The following is a 26,932-nucleotide window of genomic DNA, read 5'->3' as shown; positions in this document are numbered from 1 at the left end:
CCCTTAAAGCCCTTCTTCATTCTTGGAAATAAGAAAAGAATCGCAGGGTGCAAGGTCCAGTGAGTGGGGTTTGTGTGGGAAACCAAGGTCACCCTGTTTTTTTCATGTGAAACTGTCGCACGCTCAATGCTGTGCAGGCAGGAGCGCCGTCGTGATACAGAAGCCACTCGCCTAATCGTCACAATTTGGGTCGTTTTCTCTCCACTGCATCATGCAATCGCTTGAGCACTTCAAAGACGGTACTTGGTCAAATAATGCAGAGGGCAGTATAGTACACGCACCAAGAAGCAAACATCGGAACTAACACCCCTCCAGTTTCCAGAAAAAAATTCTCATTATTTTTGGGTCCTCCTTGTATGGAGGTCAAGTCACCACCTTGGATTCTTTGTCATGTTCCTTAAACCATAGCTGAACAATTCTTGCGGTGTGTATCAATATTTGACTCCATCAAGGTCATGTCAAGTTACAGAACCAGTATTTGCTTATAGCAGCACTATTTTATTCCATAATGTACAAGCAGGTTCATTTAGCAGTCATAGTCCTAAGATGAATGTCCAATTCTGACGCCTTTTGTCTGAAGGAGCCTCTACAAAGGTGTCAGTTCAACTCTGATTTATACCTTTATCACCAGATGAAGTAGAGGGGCTGATATTGGTATAGGCTGCAATTCAGCAATTTACTCAGAAATGTAGGTTTTGCACCTGAAGTTCTGCATCCCTGTTAAATCCGCTGTCTTAACAGGATTTGTGTGCCACTAAAAGCCTAGCAGAAAGGACGTCTACTTTGCCTTACAGTTGTATCAGGAGTAAACCTTTGCTGTCCGAAAGGACAGACAAGGTAAAATAGTTACTTGGCCACAGTACCATTAGGTCCAGTCACGTCCATAAGCAATTGGACAGTGCCACAACTTTCATATTTTTGACTCTGCACACCACCACAATGGATTTGGAATAAAACAATCAATCAATCGTCTTCAATGGCAAAGTCAATCAATTGATCTCAATACAATTAGACAGCTGCAGTAAAGGCCTAGCACAGCATCATTAGGGTAGAAACTCAGCACTTGGAGATGGCCAGGGGTTCAGACTTTAGGCAGTCATTGAATGTAAAGGACTTGAAATCAAATATTGAAAATGTTCCTTATAGTTAGGATTATGTTAGTTTGACCAAATTCTTTTGAGTCCCTGAAAATAGGGGGACCATGTATAAACATGGCTGTCATTCTTAAACAGCACATATGATCTTTTTGGTAAACCCCTTAAATTAAAGTTGAATCACATAATGATTGCTTTACTTTACATCCATTGTGGTGGCATACAGAGTCAAAATTACGAACATTGTCCAAATACTTTTGGACCTGACTGTAAGTTTGGTAGAAACTGAAGGCGGCATTTGACCAGAAGAAAGTGATACCAACTGAAAAGCACAGTGGTGAAAATGTTATGGTTTAGGCCTGCTTTGCTGCATCAGGACCAGAGCAGCTTAACATCATAGAATCCACCAGGAACATCACTGTTACTTGAGGGTGCCCGAGGATAATGTTTGACCATCAGTCAGAAAATTGAAGCTCAACTGAAATTGTACCTTATAATATGAAAATGACTCTAAACATAACAGTAATTCCACTAAGGAATGACTATAAAGAAAGAAATGGAGAGTCCGGGAATGGCCGAGTCAAAGACTGGATCTGAATCCCATCAAGATGCTGTGAGGGGATTTGAAATGGACTGTACATGTATGATGCCCTAAAAATAATGCACTGCTGAAAGAATTCTGAATGGAGGGCTGGGGAAACAATACCTTTCTCGCAGTTGATGTCAGAAGTGGTTAGGCGGTTATAGGAAACAATTACTTAATAGGGCAATACCAGCTTAGAGAGCCAAAATTCTACTTACTTCTTCCACAGAACGATATGGCACATCTGTATGGAATTTATTACATTTTTGTAAAAACAAATTCCCCCAATTAAGTCACTTATACCTAAATGTACTGTTTAAAGGAAAATAGTATCTTGAAATGTCCACATATGCTGAAAAACAAAAACATTCATGGGATCTACCTATTTTTTCATATGATTGTATATAGCTGTACTATACAAACAGTGTATATGTGTACTAGCAAAATTACTCTGCCTGCTCAAGTATATTTGTACAACGGGTCAAAGAAAGAAAGCAAATGTTATGTGTTTTGTTGACCCTTTTGTTATTGTGTCCCATCTGTCAACTCCACTACCTCTCCATCAATTCCTATGCGCTCATGAGCTGAGAATTTCTCCTTTTGTGTCTGCCTGTCTAAAATCACAGTGAGGAAGAGCAGTAATTTTTTTTTTTTTAGTTTAATTTTATTGATTTTATTGTAATCATTCCAAACAGATAGATCAATTTTTGCAAAAAGTAGGATTGAAAAGAAATCAACCCAACCTCCACCAATGAGAAACAGAGCATGGCCAACGGAGTAAAACTTAAAGCTGGTCAAAATACATAAACTGATGAGTTTAATAGGTGGATTAAAAATAAAATGCGAAGAGAATTACTTCTTCAGTGCTTTAAAAGCTTATTCTAAAATATTATTGATTAGACCCTGCCAGGTTTTGAAAAAGTTCTGCACAGATCCTCTAACTGAGAATTATGATTTTTCCCAATTTCAAATAGTATAAAACATCAGTTACCCACTGATTTAAAAGAGGAGAGTTAGGATTCCTCCAGTTTAGTAAAATAAGTCTGCATGCCAATAGTGTAGGGAAGGCGATCACAGTTTGTTTGTCCTTCTCCACTTTACGCCCCTCTGTGAGCCCACCAAACACAGCTGTTAATGGGTTAGGAGTGATTATGGCACCAAGGCTTGTCTGAAAGACATTCAAACTTTTTTGTCCAGAATGATGTTCATTTGGTGCAGGCCCAGAACATGTGACCCAGTGTGGCTGGGACATGATTGCAGCGTTCGCAGGTTGGATCTTGCCCTGGAAACATTTTGGACAGTTTTAAGTGAGACAGATGTGTTTGATATATAATTTTGAATTGAATAATTGTATGCTTTGTGCATACGGAGCTCGAGTGAATTCTCTGAATTGCTACATTCCACTCCTTTTCTGAGATGTTGAGTGATAGATCTTTTTTCCCCACTGTCCTCTTGGATCTTTGAAAGGGAGGGACTGTAAAATAATTTTATATATTGCAGAAATGCTGTCCTACAAACTGAGCAATATTTTTTCCAGCATAGAGGAAGGTACAAGATGAGGGAAATTGAGCAGGTTCTGTTTGACAAAGTTTCTAATTTGAGATAGTGAAAGAAATGTGTTGCTGGAAAGTTAAATTTGGAATGTAATTGTTCATAGGATGCAAATATGTTGTCTATATAAAGATCTCTAAGCAATTTAATCCCAAATGTTTTCCAGATATTAAAAACTGCATATGTTTGCGAGGGTTGAAAAAGGTGGTTCTCATGCAGAGGTGCCACAGATAAAAGATTCTCCATCTTAAAATGCTTCCTACATTGGTTCCATATTCTGAGTGAGTGACGCACAATTGGGTTATTAGTATATTGGCGATAACTTCATTTATTGTGGCACAAAGTAGGGAATAAAAAGAAGTACTGCAGGATTTTATCTCTATTGCTGACCAAGCCTGTGTATGTTCATCTATTTGTGTTTAGGTTTTTATAGCTTGTATGTTTGCTACCCGGTAATAAAACTGAAAGTTAGGTAGAGCCATGCCACCTTCTGCCTCAGGACTTTGTAGGATTGCTCTTTGGATACATGGATATTTCGAGTTCCAAATAAATAAGGTTATGGTTGAATCTAATTGCTTAAAAAATGATTTATTGGTGTATATTGGAATGTTCTGAAATAAAGAGAAACTTAGGAAGGATATTCATCTTAACAACGTTAATTCTTCCAGCTAGAGTGAGATGAATCTATGCAAGTCTTGCTTAATTTTTTCCATACAAACAGCAAAATTTTGTTGATAAAGAGCTTTATATGTACTTGTGATATTTACCCCTAGGTATTTAAACTTATCTGCAATAATAAAAGGAAAGGTGTCCAATCTAATATTATATGCTTGAGAATTCACTGGAAAGAGCACACTTTAATTCAAATTAATTCTGAGACCAGAGATCTTTTGAAATTCTGTAAGTGCTGTTAAGACTGCAGGCACAGAATTTTGTGGGTCTGATATATACAGTGCCATATCATCTGCATATAGAGAAATTTTCTGTTCAAGTCCTTCTCTGATAATCCCCTTTACTTTCAGTGGTTCAATGGCGATTGCAAATAGCAGTGGTGACAAAGGGGCATCCTTGTCTGGTACTACATTCTTGTTTGAAGTAGTCTGAACAAATATTGTTAATACAAACTGAAGATTCTGGATTGGTATACAGTAGTTTGATCCATGCACAAATATTCAGGCCAAACCCAAATTTCTCTAATGTAGTAAAAAGGTAGTTCCATTCAATCATATCAAATGCTTTTTCTGCATCCAACGATATCATCATCTCTGGGGTGTTTGACTTTGCTGGTGAATATATTACATTAAACAGGCATCGGAGATTGGAAGTTAAGTGTTCATAAATCCAGTTTGATCTTGTGATATTACCAAAGGCAGTACTTTGTCAATCCTTCTAGCTAAGATGTTGGAGAGTATCTTAACATCATTATTCAGAAGTGAAATTTGTCTCTATGTTGCACCTTGTAAAGAGTCCTTATTTTGTTTAGGAAAGACGGTGATTAATGCTTGGCGAAAAGTTTGATGTAGAATTTGATTGTCTCTAGCTTCTGTAAATGTTGCTAATAAGAGGGGAGCTAGCTGAGTGGAGAATTTCTTATAAAATTCTACAGGGTAGCCATCAGGGCCTGCTGCTTTCCCATTTTGTAGTGACTTTATAGCATCTAATAATTCTGATAGCACCAAAGGTTTATCCAGTTCCTCTACACTAAAAGTATCTATTTGTGGTATCTGTAATGTATCTAGAAATGCATTAGATTGTGGGTTGTCTTCTTTAAACACAGTAGAATATAAGGATTTATAGTAGTCTCTGAATGTGTGCAATATATTATTATGGTCAATGATTTTATCTCTGTTCGTGTTGGTTATTGCTGGGATTGCATTGCAAACTTCTTGCTTGTGGATTTGTTGAGCGAAGAGCTTATTAGATTTCTCTCTATGTTCATAGTAATAATGTCTTAATTTAAAAATGAGTTGTTCAGTTTCTTTGGTTGTTAAGAGGTTGAGTTCTGAAGGCAGAGCCTGCCTTTTCCTATGAAGAGCCTCACTTGGACACCTGGCATGCTCTTCATCTATTCTACTTTAGTAATTTCACTAGTTAGCTCTGATACCTTATTGGTTTCTAATTTATTTCTGTGGGAAAGATATGAAAATCTGTCCTCTTAAGAAGGCCTTTAGAGTTTCCCAGAGTACAGTAATCCCTCGCTATATCACGCTTCGACTTTCACAGCTTCACTCTATCGCGGATTTTATATGTAGGCATAACTAAATATATAACGCTGATTTTTCACTGCTTTGCGGGTTCTGCGGACAATGGGTCTTTTTTACTTCCTGTACATGCTTCCTCAGTTGGTTTGCCCAGTTGATTTCATACAAGGGACGCTATTGGCGGATGGCTGAGAAGCTAACCAGTCAGAGCACGCAGTTAAGTTAACCAGGAAGTCTCGTCTTGCTAATTCAGCATCAACGTGTTTCACTGTGTAAAGAGTTAACTTTTGTGCTCTTTTGTGTTTATCTTTGTGCGTAGTCAAGCCCTTCATTAAGGCTCCAAAACGATCTGCTCCTGGTACTGCTTCAGGGTCTGTGCCCAAGTGCCAACAGAAGATGTTAACGATTGCCAAAAAGGTAAACGTTTTGGATTTGTTGAAGGAAGGGAAAAGCTACACCGCTGTAGGTTGCCATTACAGCATCAATGAGTCCATGATTCTTTTTATTTAAAAAGTAGAAAAGGAATATAAGATCTAAGGCCGCAGTGTCCTTTTAACCAGGGTGCAAAACGAGTTGTAAGTGGATGTAATAAGGCAGTAGTCTGGATGGAATCTGCTTTAGGGATTTGGATTGAAGAAGAATAACGGTGGTGCTACACAGTTGCCTGAAGAGGCTCCTTTAGAAGGGCTGTAACGCTCTCCTTTGTTGTGCAGTAAAATTAAACTCATCATTATCGGACAAGTCATTGTGTCATTGTTGGCGAGTAACCATAATTAATTTTCTACTTACAGTACTTAGTACATGTATATATGTTTAGTGTCGCTGTACACGCATTTACTGTATACAATTTTTCTTGCATTGTACGTATTTATTGATGGTGGCCTGTCTATTGTAATAGCTGTAACATATGTGATATTGGAGACACTCGATATCTTTAAAATAATATTTAGGTTTTACTGTATATAAACAGTATGTTTGCATACATAATTTCAATGAATCTTACCTAATATCTAAGAGAATACAAAGGGATTATGCTGTATAACTGTGCAGGGAATATTTATAAACAGTGGGGGAGAGTTTATAAGGGCTTAAAATATATAAAAATAACCATACAAACATATGGTTTCTACTTTGCAGATTTTCACCTATCGCAGGGGGTTCTGGAACGCAACTCCTGCGATCGAGGAGGAATTACTGTATTCCTGCAGAGACCTCTGTGGATGTATTTGTCTCTAGGAAGAAACTGATTTGTTTGGATATAAATTCTGTACAGTTTTCATCTGCTAATAGAAGTGGGTTAAGAGATGAGTGTGTGGGGCCTAATGATATTAGCTCCAAGATCAAAGCGGCATGGTCGGAAATAACAATAGTGTTGTACTTGCAAGATTTAATCGTACGCAAGAAATTATTATCTATAAAGAAATAATCAATTCTTGAGTAGCAATGATGCACTGGTGAGTAAAAGGAATGTGTTCTTGAGTTTGGGTTTAGAAATCTCCAGGGGTCTGATAGATTGTGGTCAGTTAAAAACTGTGTAATTGTCTTTGCAGTGTTAGATGTCATCCCCCCGTGACAGGAGTTCAGTTCAAGAGTGGATTTAAAATACAACTCAAGTCCCTGGCAATTATAATTTTATGAGTCTTCACATTGGGAATGGGTGTAAATACATTTTGCATGAATTACCTATCATCGACATTGGGTGCATAAACATTTATTAAAATCACTTTACAGTTAAATAAGTTGCCCATGACAATCACATATCTCCCTTCAGGATCAGCTACAATGTCTGATACTACAAATGAGACTGTTCTATGTATGAGAATACCCACACCTCTAGTTTTCTTTGTGAAGCTGGAATGGAACATTTGGCCAGTCCTGTCTTTTTGCAGCCAGAACTGATCCTTGCTTAGTAAGTGGGTCTCCTGTAAAAATACTATTTAACCTGTTAGGTGAGAGAATACATTCTCTCTCTGTAATTCGTGATTCAGGCCTTTAACATTCCAGCTCACAAAGTTAACTGTCCCATCATGGAAACATTGATTCTGAATTTTTTATGTCATTTTCCTTAACTGGAAGTGAGAGCGCTTTAACCTTAATATCCAATTTTCCCAAGAGTTACTGCTTATTGTTACGTTGGTAGTTATCATTATAAGGATTAAAATAGATTAGATATAGCTTGCTCTCTTTCTCTCTCTCCCCTTATGACCCCCCCATCTCCATTTTGCCTCCCCCGGGAGGCTGGACCCCACTTCACAAAGCCCCCGGTCTTCTGACATACCAAGAGACAGATCACATCTAAAACAAAACAAGCCCCCTAGCAGCGGCATTTGGGGATTAAAAAGTAGAGATATCTATTACCAATAAAGTCTAATTACTATAAGCATAAAATATAATCATTAACAGACTATAAGCATAAAATAGTCTTGAAAAATTAAGACAGTAAACCCAGGGAGTGGTGTTAAAAAGTGGCCCTGGATAAGCATAGTAAACCGTAATGCAATAATAACAATAACAATAAACCAAGGGTATGATGTTAAACAGCCTCCTTTAAAATAGTTATAAAAAAAAAACAACCTGCTTTAATTTCTTCCACACATATGCCTACAATTATAATTAAAACATAAACAAAAAGTGTCCAAGAAGAGAAAAGGATGTATAATTATGGTACCCGTATCATTGCAAACAGATCAGACAGTAGGTAATATCTTGTTGCCATACCATGAGAGGATGCGACTCACTTTCGTATTTCAAAAAAGCATCGGGATCAGCTTAATTCCTTTTCTGCTTCATCCGTGGAAGAGAAGACATGATATTTGTCTTGAATTTCCACTTTCAGTTTAGCAGGATACAAAAGGCTATATCTGATATCGGCTTTCCGTAACCGCTGTTTAATGTTGTAAGCGAGCGAGCGAGCGGAAGCTGAGAGCGGATCAGCGAGCGGAAGCAGAGATCTTAAATCACAGGCTGTTGTTTATCCCACCTGTTATTTTCCTGAAGCTGTTATCCATAATCCCTGTTGTGGGACATCCAGTAAATTTAGTCTTGATACAAACCTTAAATTAATTGATAACCAAAAAATAAGGTGTGTAATTAGACCAAGGGATAAAACCAGACCCTCCACCAGGGGCATCTGTAATAGAAATTTACTTCAAATTAAAACAAAAAATATATCACCAGTTCAGAAAGAACCATGCAGTTTTAAATGCTGTTTATTGAACATTCGCTCTCTTGGCACGAAAGCTGTTTTAGTAAATGATATTATATTAAGTACAAAATCTGATCTGTGTCTTCTTACTGAAACCTGGCTTAGTAAATGTGACACTGTTCCCCTAGTAGAGGCGTCACCAGATGGATACTCGTTCCTTCATAAGTCTAGAGATTCTGGTCGAGGAGGAGGACTTGGAATAATTCATTGTAACAAAATGCAAATCATTATAATGTGACGTTGAGAGATGCTCTGGACACAGTGGCTCCCCTTAAAACAAAAGTGATCAAAGCACATAGAAACTCTCCCTGGTTTAATGAAAATACTCAAGCTATTAAATTAGTGTCGAAAACTGGAGTGCAGATGGAGAACAACAAAGCTACATGTCTTTCAAATTGCATGGACAGAGAGTGTTAATAAATATAAAAAAGCTCTCTTTAATGCTCGCTCAGAATCTATTCTACATTAATAGATAGCAATAATAAAAATCCTAGGGTACTTTTTAGAGCAGTGGCTAAATTAACAAATGGGAATTCAGATCAACAGTGCAAAATACCAACAGATATTAGCAGTACAGACTTTATGAACTTCTTCGATGAGAAAATTAAAAATATAAGATCCCAGATCTCAGCATCACAGTACAAACCAAATACTAGCTTAGCAGACCCTGCCGCACATTGCATTCAGCACTTTAGTAATTTTAATCCTGTAACTGAGCAGGAAGTCTTAACTTTAATTACTAAAATGAAGCCCACTACTTGCTCCCTAGATCCAGTGCCAACAAAACTAGTAAAAGTGCAATGGATGTTCTTGCAGCCTATTCTAACCATTATCAATAGTTCATTACTGCATGGCACGTACCTGATGCACTAAAAGTGTCAGTCATTAAACCTTTACTTAAAAAGTCAGACCTAGACCCACACATACTAAATAACTATAGGCCTATTTCAAATTTACCATTTCTCTCTAAAATACTAGAAAAAGTAGTCGCCAGTCAGCTTCAGTCACACCTTATGCATTACAATTTATTTGAGAAATTCCAGTCTGGCTTTCGCACTGGTCATAGTACAGAAACGCACTAACACGGGTTGTAAATGACATTCTGAAATCCTCTGATGAAGGAAACTCCACTGTAATTATGTTGTGGGACTTAAGTGCAGCATTTGACACCATTGACCATTCTATTTTACTGCACAGGCTAGAAAGCGATGTTGGGCTTACAGGCCCGTGCTCGCTTGGTTTAGTTCTTATTTATCAAATCGATTCCAATATGAACAGAAATGTGCTGACAGTACTCCATCATTATACACAGAAGTTCAATATGGTGTCCCAGGGCTCAGTACTGGGACCTTTACTGTTTTCACTTTACATGCTTCCACTGGGATCTCTCATTAGGAAACATAATGTTAATTTTCACTTGTATGCAGATGACACCCAGTTATACCTTTCATTTAAATCAAATGAAGTTTCTCCGATGTTGTCTTTAATTAGTTGTGTTAGTGAATTAAAGGAATGGATGAATGAGAACTACTTGTCTTTAAATACAGATAAAACAGAGATGTTAATTGTTGGAGGGAATGACGCTGATCACAGCAATATTTTGTTGTCATTTAACTCAGTTGGAATCCCAATTAATTTTACTGAATCAGCCCGCAATCTAGGAGTTATCTTTGACTCTAGCATGTCATTTAAAGTGCATATTACAAAGTTGTCCAAAACATGTTTTTCCATCTTAAAAATGTTAGGAAATTAAGGCGCTTTCTAAATAAACAGGATTGTGAGAAATTAATTCATGCATTTATCTCTAGTAGGATTGACTACTGCAATGCGGTGTTCACTGGCTGTTCAAACTGTTCTCTATACAGCCTCCAGTTAATCCAAAATGCGCTGCAAGAATTATTACAAGAACAAGAAAATATGAACACATAACTCCAGTTCTTAAATCTTACACTGGCTCCCAGTTAAGTTTAGGGCAGATTTCAAAATCCTCCTTTTAACATATAAAGCATTAAATGGCCAAGGTCCGGCTTACTTGTCTGAACTTATCATGACTTACAAACCTGAGCACATTAAGATCTCAAGATGCCGGTCTGCTTAGGATTCCAAGGATTAATAAAATAACAGTGGGAGGTCGAGCTTTTAGTTACAGGGCCCCTAAACTGTGGAATGGTCTTCCTGCTTCCATAAGAGATGCCCCTTCAGTCTCAGCCTTTAAATCCCGGCTGAAGACTCACTACTTCAGTTTAGCATATCCTGACTAGAGCTGCTGATTAACTGTACAGACTGCATCTCTGTTGTTAGTCATTAGCACTATAACATAAGTAACATGATAATTATATTTGAATACTAACCCTCACCTATTCTGTTTCTTTCTCGGTACCCAAATGTGGCATTGGTGCCACGGCCCACCTGCCAAGTTGTTTGCCTGACTATGGTAAAGTCATCCCTGATGGAAGATCACAGGAATCATGGGAAAAAAGGGGTCCTTTCATCGGAGTCGAGCAACGTTTCAGCCGTGGAATGGCCAAATGGGGAGGCAGCTTGATGGATGAGGTCTCCAGGACTCTAAAAATATCCAAACCTAATTATAGTCATATCATCTACTGTTAAATTTTCTCGTACTTTTTTATTATTATGCTGTATTAAGGATTGTTCTGTTCTGTGTATTGTATTGTATTGACCCCCTTCTTTTGACACCCACTGCACGCCCAACCTACCTGGCAAGGGGTCTCTCTTTGAACTGCCTTTCCCGAGGTTTCTTCCATTTTTTTCTACAAGGTTTTTTTTGGGAGTTTTTCCTTGTCTTCTCAGAGAGTCAAGGCTGCGGGGCTGTCAAGAGGCAGGGCCTGTTAAAGCCCACTGCGGCACTTCCTGTGTGATTTTGGGCTATACAAAAATAAACTGTATTGTATTGTATTGATGGGCGGCACGGTGGCGCAGTGGTAACGCTGCTGCCTCGCAGTTAGGAGACTTGGGTTCGCTTCCCGGGTCCTCCCTGCATGGAGTTTGCGTGTTCTCCCCGTGTCTGCGTGGGTTTCCTCCGGGCACTCCGGTTTCCTCCCACAATCCAAAGACATGCAGGTTAGGTGGATTGGCGATTCTAAATTGGCCCTAGTGTGTGCTTGGTGTGTTTGTGTGTGTCCTTGGGTGGGTTGGCACCCTGCCCAGGATTGGTTCCTGCCTTGTGCCCTGTGTTGGCTGGGATTGGCTCCAGCAGACCCCTGTGACCCTATATTCGGATTCAGCGGGTTAGAAAATGGATGGATGGATGTATTGTATTGTATTGTAAAAAGCTGCATGTTTAGCAACTGTTAAGGGTGAGAAATCAGGGAAAATACGAATGTGGTTATTTTCAAATATAATCTCTTGTTTGTGTCTGAGAAGTGCCATTATATTGATCTTAAATTGTAATCTCTCGAAGCGGACAATTAAAGACCTTAAAACTCATTAAACAAAAAGTGTTTACAGTTAGCGGTTCGTAAGGCTGTAGCGTGAACTCTTGCAACGTTAGTTTTCTCTGTTCAAGGTTTTCGCAGTGTTATTCAATGTTTTTACATTTAGTTTACTATTACACTGTGCATTCTATGGTATAATTAACTATTTTTGTGCTTAAAAAATATTTACATACAGTTCGTACAGTCCAGAATGGATTAATTGTATTCACATAGAATCCTATGAGGGAAATTACTTCGGGTCCACTGTATTAGTTTCATGAAAAGTATAATAATAAGAAAACTTAATAAGGATAAATGGAAAAATGGAGCAATAATGCAACATTTAATATAAAAAGACATCTCTGCACTCAACAAAAATATGAGAAAGGGGAAACTAAAGTACAAATTAATGGTGTGTAAGTCTTACCATAAATCCTGTGGCACTTTAAAACAACTGTTTAAACGCCCTTTTGTATAACCATTTACTACTATCAGAAATAAAGAAGATTCAATTTGGAGTTATAATAAGCCACTGGAATTACAAGAGCCATTATGGCCCTCAAGAACAATCAGAAATCCGTAGGTTATATGCAGTTTATCTGAACACTTGCCTTCCATTTGCTGTCTCCTCATTGTTCAGATGTCTGGGCGCAGAGTAGACTGGCTGAGTGGGGAGCTCAGATGCATTTAAAGTATTTGGAGGTCCTGGGTTCGAGCTCACCGACGGGTGAGTCCGATAGACAATGTTGGGCGAGGTAGTGTGCTTCGGTGTTCTAGTCTCCGAAAGGCTCTGGAGATCTGGAGTTGTGGGTGAAGCCAAGTTAACTTCATGGAAGCCTTCAAGGGGGTCACTGGCCATAGCAAAAACTTCATTATACGGATTCCTGCAAGTTAGAGATGAGAACATAACAAAATAAATAATTACAGACACAGATTTTTTTCTAAGTTACACACATTGACTATACCACAATTTATTGAGCAACTCATTTAAGAGAGTGTGAACTCTTCCGTCGTTAATGGGAGATCAAACAAATTTGCTTAATTTACTCCACCCAAGCCAAATGTTAAATGCAAACTGGTGGATTTACACACCTGCTGCATATTTTCCTTTGACCTGTGTAATCTGTCAGTTCACAGCCTTCTGCTTGAGTCACACTACACTCCATTCGGGCACTGACATATGGCCACTCTGTAGCATGTCTTATAAAACACTGCCAAGAGGTACAAGGACTAAAAGATTATGGATCACTACATGGACTGGGCAATGTGCCTGCAATGATTTACTCAGCAGCTGCTAAGATCTAGCCCATGGGGTCTCAAGTTCAGTCCTGAGGTACCACTGTGGCTGCAGGTTTTTATTTTATTTTATTCTAATTAGTTTAACAGACATTATTGTTGGTAAGCCTCCACGAAAAAAGTCTCTGAAGTAAATAGAAACTGAGAAAAGTAACTGCCACCCATCATTGTTTATTTCACATTTAGCAAAATGACGACTCTGCATTAGAGTTTTGATTCAACAGAATATTTCTAACAATAACATCAATGAAAATGGATGGACAAAAATGATCCTTAGCTTAATATTTGCATAACCTTTAAAGGCAATCACTGCAAATAAGAAATTTCTAGAGCTCTCAGTCAAACTTCTTCACAGGGCAACAGGCTGTCTTGCCCACTCTTCCTGAGCAAGTTGCACCAGCTGTGTCTGCATGTTCCAGTTGTTTCCATAGATGTTCAAAAGAACTCAAATCAGGGCTCATAGAAGGCCACTTTAGAATAGTCCAATGTTTTGTTCTTAGCCATTCTTGGGTGCTTTCAGCTCTGTGTTTTCATAGGGAGAGATGAATGCGGCCAAGTACAGGGATATCGTGGACAAAAACCTTCTCCAGAGTGCTAAGGACCTCAGACTGGGCCGAAGGTTTACCTTCCAACAAGACAATGACCCTAAGCACACAGCTAAAATAACGAAGGAGTGGCAACACAACAACTCTGTGACTGCTCTTGAATGGCCCAGCCAGAGCCCTGACTTAAACCCAATTGAGCATTTCTGGAGATACCTAAAAATGGCTGTCCACCAACGTTTACCATCCAACCTGACAGAACTGGAGAGGATCTGCAAGGAGGAATGGCAGAGGATCCCCAAATCCACATGTGAAAGATGTGTTGCATCTTTCCCAAGAAGACTCATGGCTGTATTAGCTCAAAAGGGGGCTTCTACTAAATACTGAGCAAAGGGTCTAAATACTTAGGACCATGTGATATTTCAGTTTTTCTTTTTTAATAAATCTGCAACAATTTCAAAAATTATTTTTTTTGTCTGTCAATATGGGGTGCTGTGTGTACATTAATGAGGAAAAAATTAATTTAAATGATTTTAGCAAATTGCTGCAATATAACAAAGAGCGAAAAATTGAAGGGGGTCTGAATACTTTCCGTACCCACTGTATAACCTAAATAGGGTGCTTTATCACCAGGTTTTTCTTATCTTAGGAACTACAAGGTATCCTGACCTTTGCAATTTAGAGTAGACAAGAGGGATTACAAGGGACAAAAAGGTCACCAAAATATTAAGTTCCAAAACCATGCGAATCTTCAAACTTGAGCAACAACAACTTGTGATAAAAATGGAATTTGAAAGAAAGCCAATGTGTAGGTAATAACATCCATTGTACATATTACCCCTGTCTTAACATCCAACAACTTTGGTAAATGTTTTATGTCAAGCAGTGGAAGCGTGTGAATGTTTATACAGAAGTCTGAACTTATTAACGTTGAAGTACAGCAACTCAAAACATCCAGATTTAATGCTTGTCTTATTTTCAATGAATTTTGCTAAGTACTGGAAGGTCATGTCGACCATGCTGCCCATCTAAGATGTCTGACAAAGGCCTTGCAAGTTATTCCATGTTTGATGCTTTTGTAGTTGGTTGGTGCTAAGCACTAACACTTACAGCCAGGACTGTATAATCGCTCCAGTAAGAACAGAGAGAAAAACTGTATGAGCACAAACCCTTTGGATTTAAAACTTTTAAAAAACTCATACTTTTCTTTTACAACAAGAAAAACATTTCACTTTACAACATTTATTTATATAGCACATTTTCATACAAAAAGTAGCTCAAAGTGCTTTACATACTGAAGAAAAGAGAAATAAAAGACAAAATAAGAAATTAAAATAAGACAACATTAGTTAACATAGAAAAGGAGTAAGGTCCGATGGCCAGGGAGGACAGAAAAAAACTCCAGACGGCTGGAGAAAAAAAAAATCTGCAGGGGTTCCAGGCCACAAGACCACCCAGCCCTCTCTAGGCATTCTACCTAACAGAAATGAAATAGTCCTCTTTGTAGTTAGGGTTCTCACGGAGTCACTTGATGTTGTTCTTGATTACGTACAATCAGCCTACCAACATCCCCATTAGTAGATAAAGCTCACATGACTTGAGTCTATCAGAGGTCTCTTTCTTAATATACTTACTTTTGAGTTACAGAATTGACCAGCAATTTGCCAAGACTATGTTGAAATTTCATTTTCGCCATAAAGCAGGTTGTGATTTGGGGTAAGGGTAAAAAGGGGATGGGGCTTAGGCAAAAAATAAAAAAAACGGGTTAGTAAACAGTTTGCAGCCTTAGTTGGATAACTTTTTAAACTTTTTTATTCACATCCCTAATATGTATATACCTTATATCTTATTCTGTGTACACATTCTAGTTGCTGAATTTTGAACTACCTGCAGCCATATCACGTGCACTTCAGAAGAGATCATCGATCTGAAGCTAAACATGTTCAGGCCCGGCCAGTACTGGGATGGAAGACCAGCTAGGAAAAGCTTGGGTTGCTGCTGGAAGATGTGTTGGTGAGGCCAGCAGGAGGCGCTTACCCTGTGGTATTGAATGTGGATCCCAATACCCCAGTGCAGTGACGGGGACACTGTGCTGTAAAAATGACTCTGTCCTTTGGATGGGATGTAAAGCCGGGGTCCTGACTCTGTGGTCATAAAAGAATCCTGGGCATTCTTTGCACAGAGCAGGGTGTATCCTGATATCCAGGCTAAACTACCCATCACAGCCTAGTTGTTCTGGCCCCCTAATCATCCCCTGTCTCAAATTGGCCCTCTCTCTCACCATCTCACCACCTAACAGTTAATGTGTGATGAGCGGACCAGCACTAAAATGGCTGTCGCCACATAATGCAGGCAGATGCTACACATTGGTGGTGGTTGACGTTGCTCCCCAATCACTGAAGTACTTTGAGTAGTGAGAAAAAGCGCTACATAAATGAAAATAATAATAATTATTATTATTATTAACTGAAGTCTTTCAAAAGACACTTAAGGGCAGTCCTTACAATAATCCAGTCCAAAAATAATTAAAGCTTGTTATTAGTTTTACAGCATCTTGGAAGGATGGCAATTCTAGAAATATTATTAACATGGGCGTCAAATGAAAGATTATAATCTATATAAATATGTAAGTGTTTCATTACAATACTGGGAGTGTCAGAGCTGTCATCAACAAGCAGGGAACATTCAGCTCTTAGTAATACTTTGGGGAACAGAACCCCATCTTACTGGAGCGCCAATGCACCTACCTCCAGGGCACCTTAAGGCCCAACTCCCATGCTGCACTGCTCAATTTAATAATAATAAAAAAAAAAACCTTCAAGACCAAGCACCAGCACTTCAGCTTTTTTAGAGTTCAACAAAAGAAAACTGCTAGCCACCCAAAATTTAATAATATCAGATGAGTTGATATTACATTATTATAAACTGAAACACTGCACCTGCACCAACTGATACATACGGATGCAGCTATTAGTGTAACGTCATGTAAAATCTTATTAAGCAAAAACATTCATCTCAGTGTAGCACACATAAAGGCTTGCTACCTACAAATAAAAATTTAGCAAACCCATTTTGTAATTTCTATATTGACACAGAAAAAGATAGTAATTGGAAAACAGAAGCCTCCAGGAGCTTGCGGACCATTGAGAGAAGCCTTTTCCTACTAATGATCACAGAACTGAATGGAAGATTAAAGTAGTTGTTCCACTTTAGCATCCAGTGTAATCTGTTCCTTTGTCTACACTGCTTCTCAATAATTGCTGATATCCAGATATAATAAAAGAAGCAAATGCCACAAAACAGGTAATAGGACAAGAAAGAAGCATTTAAAGCTAGGAAATAAAGCAGAAAATAGGGAATTTCTTCTAAATGTAAATATCATACTAAAGCATTTTTCGTAATGCAAAATAAGAATTATTTCACTTACTTGTAAGACTGACTCACAGATTTGTGAAACTGGTTAGAATGAAAAAAGCACAGCCACACTGGTAACCCAAGGGCTGAATCTGAAAACCGCTAAACCATCAGATCGGTGCCAGAATGGTTTTCCATCTCCTCATTGTGTAACTTCTAGTAAAGGATTATTAGAGCTTTTAGAGGTTTGATTCCATGTGTCCCATATTGATATTTTTTGTTTTTTGCTGGAAGTCTTCTGGAAGTCAACTTCTTATCAAATGAGAACACAGAGAACTTCTTTGTTAATCAGTACAGTATTAACCTGCCAGTTAATTGCCAGGATGGAAGATGTCACCTTTGTCAGCAGGCCAGAATACAGCCTTTGAGACCAAGATTATCCGGCTGCAGGGTTAAAATTTAATTAGGTCAATACAAAAAGAGAGTAAATTTTTTTTATAAAATTTTTTATCATTAAAGTTCCAGTGTCCTGTGACATGTAAATCTGAAAATTCATAACACTGTTGAGGTCACATCTGGAATGCTGCATGCATTTCCGATCTCTGAATTACATAAAGGATGCAGCCGTCCTAGATAAACTCCAAAAGAATAGACTCATTCTAGGACTGAAAGGTATGAGCTACGAGGAAGCTAAAAGAGTCCAACCTTTCTTAGAGGTGTATGGAGCTGCGTGGTTTAGTTAAGAGTTGCAGTTTAGGGATCCTGAAATCTTGAGAATACATTAAAAGAATTATACGGAGGGTGGTTTTTTGATAGAGGGACTGGACGCCATTTGCAATATCCTTTTTCCAATTAACTTTATGTGTATGCTTGAATCAATACAAATTTTGAAAAAGTAAAACAGATCACAGTAACACAAAATAAGGTATGTTGGGTTTTAGGGTCTATTTTACTCAAAAGATTTATGTTTATTTCACAACTTAAGTTTTAGAACTGATGAGCTGGCATTTTTTTCAAACTTTCATTGGTATTTCCCAGAATTCAGGATTCTTCCAATGATATTAAGTTGTCCAGGGCCAGAGTAAGAAAAACAGCCCCTTACAAGTACACTGCCACCATCTTGCTTGAGTTTTTGGCTGGTGGTAGGTTGTGTTGGCTGTTCACCAAACATGGACACCTCTTGTTATGCTCAAATAGTTCCAGTTCAGACCCATCTGTATAGAGAACAGACTTCCTGAGCTCTTCAAGCTTGTCCAGGAGGTCACTCACAAACTTTTTTTTCCCCACAGAAGCAGGAGACTCTTACATAGATAGTACTTCTGTTGAAAATTTGTATTCTTCTTCTTCTTATTATTATTTTTATTAATTTACCTAACACAATTCCAGGGACAGCTATGGAGGTAGGTCTCTGGCTGTTATTTTAGGAGTACCTGCAATATAAAATAGCTACACCAGGACGCAGACTTCTCATATTAACAAAAGTGGAGGAGCTATCCCTGAAATGAAAACAGAATCCATAAAAGAATGCTGATCCTGCACACCATACCTGCTTCACAGAAGAGGTAAATATCTTCTAGTTTGTACTGCTGTCAATTCAGAAAGGTGATGATGTCCTTTCCAAAATAAATATAAATCAAATTTCTCTGTGGAAAACAACTAAAGCAAGACATCTTTATTTTGCCTACTTTAGAAGCTTAGATGCCTTCACAAAGCACACCATAAAATAAACAGATAACTATAAAAGGTGTAGTTGTAGCTGAGCAGGGCTGACACAGAACCGATACACAAAACTGGCCATTTTCACACACATGAAATTTTCTGCATAGCATTAGGTTGTTGTACCGTGTTAGCCATTATGAATATAGAGAAAAGCCAAGCAAAATGACACCTTTTATTGGCTAACTAAAAAGATTACAATATGCAAGCTTTCGAGGCAACTCAGGCCCCTTCTTCAGGCAAGATGTAATCAATGTATAAAAAGGGCAAACTTACGACAAAAAGAAAAAAAAAAAAGGCTGCTCATGTGACCATGTGACCCATAAAATGGAATTAGGCCTAGTTAGTCACAGATGGATTTCTTTAAGATGTTCGTGAGTCTATGAGTTAAACGAGGCTAATCCGATTTAAAGTCACGAGTGCAAAGCAGAAAATGGCTACGACATGCAAGCATTTATCTTGCTTGAATCAGCTGGGGAGGGCCAAGTCACCAGAGTGGCTTCAATCTAAACCATTTGTGAATGAATGACCAGAGCGTGACTAATTGTAAAAAGTGTCATGCTGCATTTCACTACAAGAAAATGATGCTAACACCACCCAGGGACAAAGCTAGAAGTGCAGCATATCCAAAGTGGCCCACTCGGAAGCAGCAGTGAAAGAATCATAAATGAAGCTTTTACGACCAGACTGCTGAAACTCCTCTTAACATGCCATCTTGATGCCCTGGCAGCACTTACCATTGCCTTCTGGGTAGTGTTGTAGAGTTCTGCCCTGTGATTCTTGGAATGTGGTTGGTTACACCATTGAAAAGGTCAATGTGCAGTTTCCACCTGAAAAAAACAAAACAAAAGTCCTCATTAGAAAATAACATCTATAACTTTACACAAGTGCTTTAGAGAACAAGAATAAACTGAACTGAGCTCAATATGTAACATGAGATTCACTACAAAATGAATGATGGGACTAAACTTCCAAACAGAATTTGACTTCAACGATGGACATCCCTCATATTTAGTACCTTTCATGGGAAGAAGCAGTCTGCCACACATGGGATGGTGGGGAAGAAGCAGTCTGCCACACACAGGAGCATAAGACAAACACTTCATGTGGCACAAATCAGCCATCCATTTTGCCAAGCTGCACCATCAGGGCTCAGTTTGACTAACAGAGGAAGAACACACAGTAGGCCTTGACACAGATCTATGGGATACTCAGTAGGGTGACAAAAGCAAACAGTGCTGCTTCTCACTGAACCAGTGGCGTAAGAGCTGCGTTCAGATGAAGTTGCAAGGCAATTTGCATAAAAAAAAATTCACAAATCCCACTTTCCAACAACTGAATATCTAAAGAAACATGACAGGAAGTATTGGGAAATGAGTGGAGAGATGAGTCTAAAAAATACAGCAATAATGACTTCAAACAGGCAACTGTAACACAACTCGACTCTGGCCACCTATAACCATAAATGATGTGAATTATTAACAGATGATTATAGAAGGAACTGATTCATTGCCTCACTGCCACAGCCTTAACAACAAAGATAGCATTCACCTTGCAGACAGTACTAGCAGATGGCTACTACCTGAAGAAGTGAGAGGTGGGGGCCACGCTGGATGACAGCCTGAATCAACATTAAACGTTCAATTCTATAAAATATACAGAAGCCAAGAGACGTTCAAGCAGCAGTTAAGCTGGGAACCAAGTGTTTCCATGAGTCTTGGAATGAAAACAAGAAATCTGTCACTATTTCAAGCACAAATTCATGGGATTATTTTCAAGGCTCCCTGTCTTCATCTGTTAGGAACTGATGCCACAAGGCAGACCAAATCCTGCCCATCTGTCCGACAAAGAACTCTACTCGCATGACAACAGACCTGGCCCTGCATGGCCTCTTCACGATACACAATAACGGTGATATTAATCAACACAGGCTCATGGGATGACAGCAGTTGGGATGACAGTAATATACTTGGTGTCTTTGCTAGGCTGCCGAGTCGTTCTCCTGCTCATGGCAAAAACACCAGAAATACTTTGGAGTCTTACAACCCAAGGGTGAAAAGTGTTTTGCTCTCTTACTAGGATATCCATCACAATTTTATGTAATGCTGTAGGATGCCCAGGATGGGGGAGGACAGCCATTTGGTCTTTCTTAGTCTCCAGAGGTGTACCCATGTATGACTTTTTCTACGCCTTTGCATAATAACCAAACACGGACCCTCGGAGGATGCTGCTGATTGAATTTGTTACTGGGCTGTATCTCATCAATAATATTAATTGATAAATACTATCAGGATTCATTTACTGTTCAGTACATTCATTTGAATAGGCTTTCCTGTACTGTGTTTAACCTTACTGTAGATGTTGAGAGCCCACCATAATGTTTGGGACAGAGAGACTTTTATCCTTGATTTACCTCTCTGCTCCACAGTTTAAAATTCCAAATCAAACATCGTGATGAAAATCCACATTTAAGAGGATTTGTGCACATTTCATCACACTACTTTTTGTACATGGTCCCCCCCCCCCAATTTCAGGTCACCATAATGTTTGTGACACAAATGGCAGGTCTATTAAAGCAGCCATATTTAGTACTTTGTCGCGTATCCCTTGCATGCAATGACTGCTTAAAGTCTGTGAGTTATCAACATGACCAGGTACTGAGGATCTTCTCTGGTGATGCTCCACCAAGCTTCTAATGCATCCATCTTCAGTTCCTGCTTGTTTCAGGGGCTTGTCCCCTGAGGTTTTCTCTTCAGTATATGGAAGGCCTGCTCAATTGAATTTAAATTGGGTGACTGGCTTGACCACTCAAGAATTTCCAATTCCCGTGTTGCCACAGCAGTACATTTGGATCCTTATCTTCTTGTAGGATGAAGCGCCGCCCAGTGAGTTAGGAGGCATTTAGTGGAACCTTAGCAGAACAGATGTTTCTACACACTTCAGAATTTATTGTGACACTGATGTCAGCAGTTCTATCATCAATGAAGCGGAGTGTGCCAGGACCTGTGGCAGCCATACATGACCAAGCCATAACACCCCCACCACCATGTTTAACAGATAAGAGGTCTGCTTTGGATATTGGGAAGTTAATTTTCGGCCTCCACACTGTGCTGTTGTCATCACTCTGATGCAGGTTCATCTTTGTCCACAAGACTTTTTCGCTGAATTTTGCAGGCTTTTTTTGCAAACTGTAATCTGGCCATCATGTTTTTTGTGGCTAACTATTGGTTTGCATCTTGCAGTGTGGCCTCTGTATTTCTGTTCATTAAGTCTTCTGCTGATAGTCATCTCCGACACACACACATCTCCCCCATCTAAAGACTTTTTCTGATCTTTACCAGAGTGAGGATTATTCTTGTCATCAGCAGTGGAGGTCTGCCTTGGCCTACAAGACCCTTTGTGATTACTTATCCCACCAGTGCATTCTTTCTTCTTAATGATATTCCAGACGTTGATTTAGGTCATCCTAAGGTTTTATCAATGTGTCAAATGGATTTATTCTTGTTTTTCAGCCTCATAATGGATTCTCTGACTTTCATTGGCACAGCTCTTGAACAATGGTAACTACAGACAGACTCCAAAGGGTAGAAACAAGCCATGGTATCTTATGAAGCCCACCTGACAGATCAGAAACACACGTGATGGCAATTGTCCCAAACATTATGGTGCCATGAAATGGGGGGTGGAGTGTAGAAAAAGTGCTGTCATTCCTACACACCGTGACCCAAATGTATGCAAATCCCATTAAATGAAATTCTGCAATGAGCACTTTAAGCACAGTGTCTGAAGTGTTTGGTTTTTAATTTAAAATGTGGAGCAGAGAGGAAAATCAAGAAAAAATGTGTCTTTGTCCCAAACATTATGGAGGACACTATTGTTATTGTAAAATAACTTGTTACAGAGCTTTGCTCCTGTATTCAGTGACAAGGCAACATATATTCAAAATGTTGACAATTATTGTAAGAATTGCCCCTTGCATCATTTAACATGCTATCATGGACAGATGTCAGAGTATAAGGTGCCCCCCGAAGAACTGTACTGATAGTGACAGCAGTCCCCATACCTGAGCTACTGCCACGTTCAACTGTGAAACATTTCTTTCAAAACGTTCTACACTTAAACTTAGTGTTTGACAGAATACTTTAGAGTACATTTAAGAAAGAATGACATATTACATTACTTATTTGGCTGATGTCTTTATCCAAGGTGACTTACAACTCCTATGATACAATTGGTTACATTTGTTTTGGTTTTTCAGTTGGATCACGGGCAGGTGAAGTGACTTGCTCAGGGTCACACAGTGTCAGTAGCAGGAACTGAACCCATAACCTTATGACTTGTTGAAGGCCAAAGCAATAATCACTTTGCCACACTGCCTTTATCTTAAGATGTACAGCTAGTAAATTAATTAATTCTTTTTTTTTTTTTACTAACAAATAATGCTTACATTGACGGTTACTTCTTGCCTGAAGAAGGGGCCCGAGTTGCCTCAAAAGCTTGCATATTGTAATCTGTTCACTTACCAATAAAAGGGGTCATTTTGCTTGGGTTAGGTCATCACCGTAACCCTAACTTCTGATTACATCCATAATGGCTAACATGGTATAACACCCTAGTACTGTTTACATTGACTCCCATAAGAGATGGGAATACAAACTTATACTTAATATAAATAACAATATTGATCCATGATTTTATTTTCACATAGTGTTGGTAATTAGAACAACAAATTTTTTTAATCACAATATATAAAACCCACCCTCTAAACAGAGCCAAAGACTCAAGGTAAGTGTCCAGTCCCATTCCAAACTTTGTGATTGTACCATGTGATAGATGGACAAACAAACTCTAAAATGTAAGTTCAGAATCGCCTAAACTGCTAAGGCTCATAGCAGCAGTAAATGCATAAAACTGTAGATTGTGACTTCAAAAATGCAGCCTCTATAAGCATTTACTAAATAATAATACAACTAACTTAACTCTTTCAGGGCTGATGTCGACTTTTGTCAAAATTCAGGGGTAGAGGATGGTAATCAGCTGTAAACTGCAACAAAACTCGTCCTTACATTTTAGTTTGACTCTCTTTGCTAGAAGGAGAGTTGCATAACTTTGCTGATTTAACCTCAAATACCAACGCGTGCGAGAGTAGTGAAGAGTAAACAACTTCTAAAATGGCACTGACATCTGCCGAGAGACCAAAGCGATTGTGCAAAGCAAACTGCTCCATGGACGTTTCACGTAATTTTGTTGAATACGACTCTGACTTGTCGAACTCCAACCTGGAGATTGATATCAAAAATGACAGTGAAGTACCAGCATCGTCTGATTGTGGTGCTGAACACTTTTGTGTAGCTGATGCGCCTACAGCAGCATTCCCCTTAGAGGACCACCACTTATGATGACAAGAGGTACAAACCATATTGCATCACACTGTGACTGCCACCACCACCCACCTGCTGTGCAAAGACAACCAGCCCACCGTGCATTCCTACTGACCATCGAGGTATCCCTGCGCAGCGACTGCCGCCAGAGACGCCAAACCTGCGCCAACAGCAGCCACAGCACATAGCAACAGATGTTTTATGTTGATTTATGTGTGAAACCATTGCTTTGAGTTTATTGGAAAGAATATTCAGCCCTCAAAGAGTTAAAATGCTTGAAACCTTTAAGAGCACAACCCAAGACAAGCCACTTCACAGCCAAGTGTGCAAAATTGGACTGGACAGGGGCTTTGTTATTTCTGACAAGCGAGGCCCTGGCTGTTTAGTTAATCCCAGACTGTTTCAAGGTTTTCATGGCAAAACAATGTTGCATTTTGACCTTGTAAATTCGGTTAACAACTTTTAACTCGGTTCCAAAAGAAAATCGGCAGCGTTTCTTTAAGGATATGTTAATGTATTTGTTTAGCTATTAAATGCAAGTCATTCACTCAACCTTGTAAGACTGATCATACATTTTGCTGCTGTCTCCCAGATAAGAAACCCTGGAGACACAAAAGCATGTAGAAATTCTGATCACTGTAAATCATCACCTTGAGATTAATAATTGTACGCAACATTTTGGTGTGGGGGGAAAAAGTTTTTAATGCTATAATGCAGCCAAATAAAACAGCTTATTTTTTTAACCACTGCCTAAATGTACTTTACAGTGTGAAGTAAGTACCTTCTGAATCTTTGAGAGCTGAATAAGTAGGGAAGTGACACCAAAGCTGAAAATTTACTGAATCATTCAGCCTTCAGCTCACAAGATCATTTACTAGGCCCATACCAGTAGATGGTCACCTACTTACAATACAAGTTATTTTTGTATAGCCCAAAATCACACAAGAAGTGCCACAATGAGCTTTAACAGGCCCTCAGCCTTGACTCTCTGGGAAGCCAAGGAAAAACTCCCAAAAAACCCTTGTAGGGGAAAAAATGGAAGAAACTTTGGGAAAGGCAGTTCAAACTTATCAGCATCTTTAGAAAGCTGGTGCAAACAGAGAGAGACATCCAGTCTTCCACAGATATCGTAGAAAGTAAAGGCACGGGTGAACTTGTTATACCCACTTGAGGCGAGTCCAGGGTGCAGACCCACTCTAGAGCAGAAGGGGTTATGGTCTACTCTCCATCACCCGAAGTCCATGACCAGTTCCTTTGTTTTTCCTAAGGAAGAGACTGTTGTCCTGGCATCATTGTGTCAGATGGCAAATCTTGCCACTACAGCTCAAGTCACTATTGCTAGTGATCAGGTCTAGTGTCATCATCAATGTAACAATGACTGGAGCGGCACTAAACAATCAATGCTTTAATCGAGGATTTTAAAATCTTCTGTACACTTAACTGAATGCCAGTGACGTGATTTAAGAAAAGGGGTTATATGGCTGGACTTCGTACTTCTAGCTGTGTACCTTGAATAACCTGAAGAGATTTGAACAGTCTCACCGTAAAGCACGGCAACAGTTATTTAATATTCGATAAGTTACAAGAAGATGTGCATCCATTTTCTAACCCACTCCAATTCAGCATTGCAGAAAGCTAAAGCTTTGCCAGGATGCAGTGAGTACAAGGCAAGAACAAATCCTAGATTTGATGCTAGAGGAATATGGTCTAATAAAAAGGAACAAACAAAATGAGAATCAAGCTTACCACTAATGTGTGTGAAGATGCAGTTTTGGACAGCAGTTTGTGATAAACGATCCACACAAAGCTTCTAATAAGGAGTCTGGGTTCAGCACTTCATTTCTTTTCATGCAATTAGATAAACCCTCTTTTTTAAGTCCTGGAAAACAAAACAAAAATAAAATTCTTAGCAGGGGTGCCTATTTTGCTTGCTTCAGATACTGGGAGATATTGCCTCCTAATCCATTGATGATATAAATGGCCTACATTTGGTTTGCAGGCCGCATAGTCAAGTTTTACTAAATGGAACATGTACAGGTAATATAAATATAAAGCTTTTCTCTGAACTTGCTGCTTGACCTGCAGACAGCTAAAATCTAAATTCTTCTTGACTACGGAAAGCTGAATAATGATTCACAGCCATTCCAGTTACTGTATACCAGACGCAGACACTTTAGCGAGATGACTTTCCATACAGTTATAGCACACATATACATACTGTATATACACACACACACATATAAATATACATAAATATACACACACACATCTACCTATATATCTATCTATATAGGAGAGGTGGCTGTTGAGTTGAGCGGCGTGGAAGACTGACATCGGGGATATGATTGACAGTAAAAAGGAAGAAAAGGGGTGGTACCCTGAACGGAGGGGCTGGGCTTGGAGGGGAGGACTTCTATATGGTTCAGGGACACAAGAAGGTATGGGTTAGATCGATGAGGGATGAGCTCAGGGCAGGAGTGTGAGGAGTTTCCTTTGATGGTGTCTCTCATGGCCATAACAATGAGAGGTTTGTAGAGAATTATAAAATTGTTTCATGTTCAAGGTTTTGTATTTA

General features: G+C 39.0%; 1 protein-coding gene across 6 annotated transcripts in view; it reads right to left on the bottom strand.

Moving 5' to 3' along the window:
- The window catches only part of LOC120533201 (RAB3A interacting protein (rabin3)), a 115,706-nt gene that overhangs the window by 33,120 nt on the left and 55,654 nt on the right, over nucleotides 1–26,932 (bottom strand). For 5 of the 6 annotated variants that reach the window (XR_005634457.1, XR_005634456.1, XR_005634455.1 and 2 more), the window contains exons 2-4: nucleotides 26,104–26,236; nucleotides 19,714–19,806; nucleotides 12,680–12,952 (exon numbers count right to left, since the gene is read on the bottom strand). Coding sequence is in view for 3 of the 6 variants with exons in the window: in XM_039759956.1 (XP_039615890.1) it covers nucleotides 12,680–12,927 (248 nt within the window). In the remaining 3 variants the exon portion in view is untranslated. The remainder of the gene's footprint in view (nucleotides 1–12,679; nucleotides 12,953–19,713; nucleotides 19,807–26,103; nucleotides 26,237–26,932) is intronic. The other variant, XM_039759955.1, reaches the window with a different exon arrangement.

Source organism: Polypterus senegalus, chromosome 8 (assembly GCF_016835505.1).
Source record: "Polypterus senegalus isolate Bchr_013 chromosome 8, ASM1683550v1, whole genome shotgun sequence".
NCBI classification, from domain to species: Eukaryota; Metazoa; Chordata; class Cladistia; order Polypteriformes; family Polypteridae; genus Polypterus; species Polypterus senegalus.
Note: the sequence above shows the minus strand (reverse complement) of the source record. Positions and strands in the feature narration are given on the sequence as shown.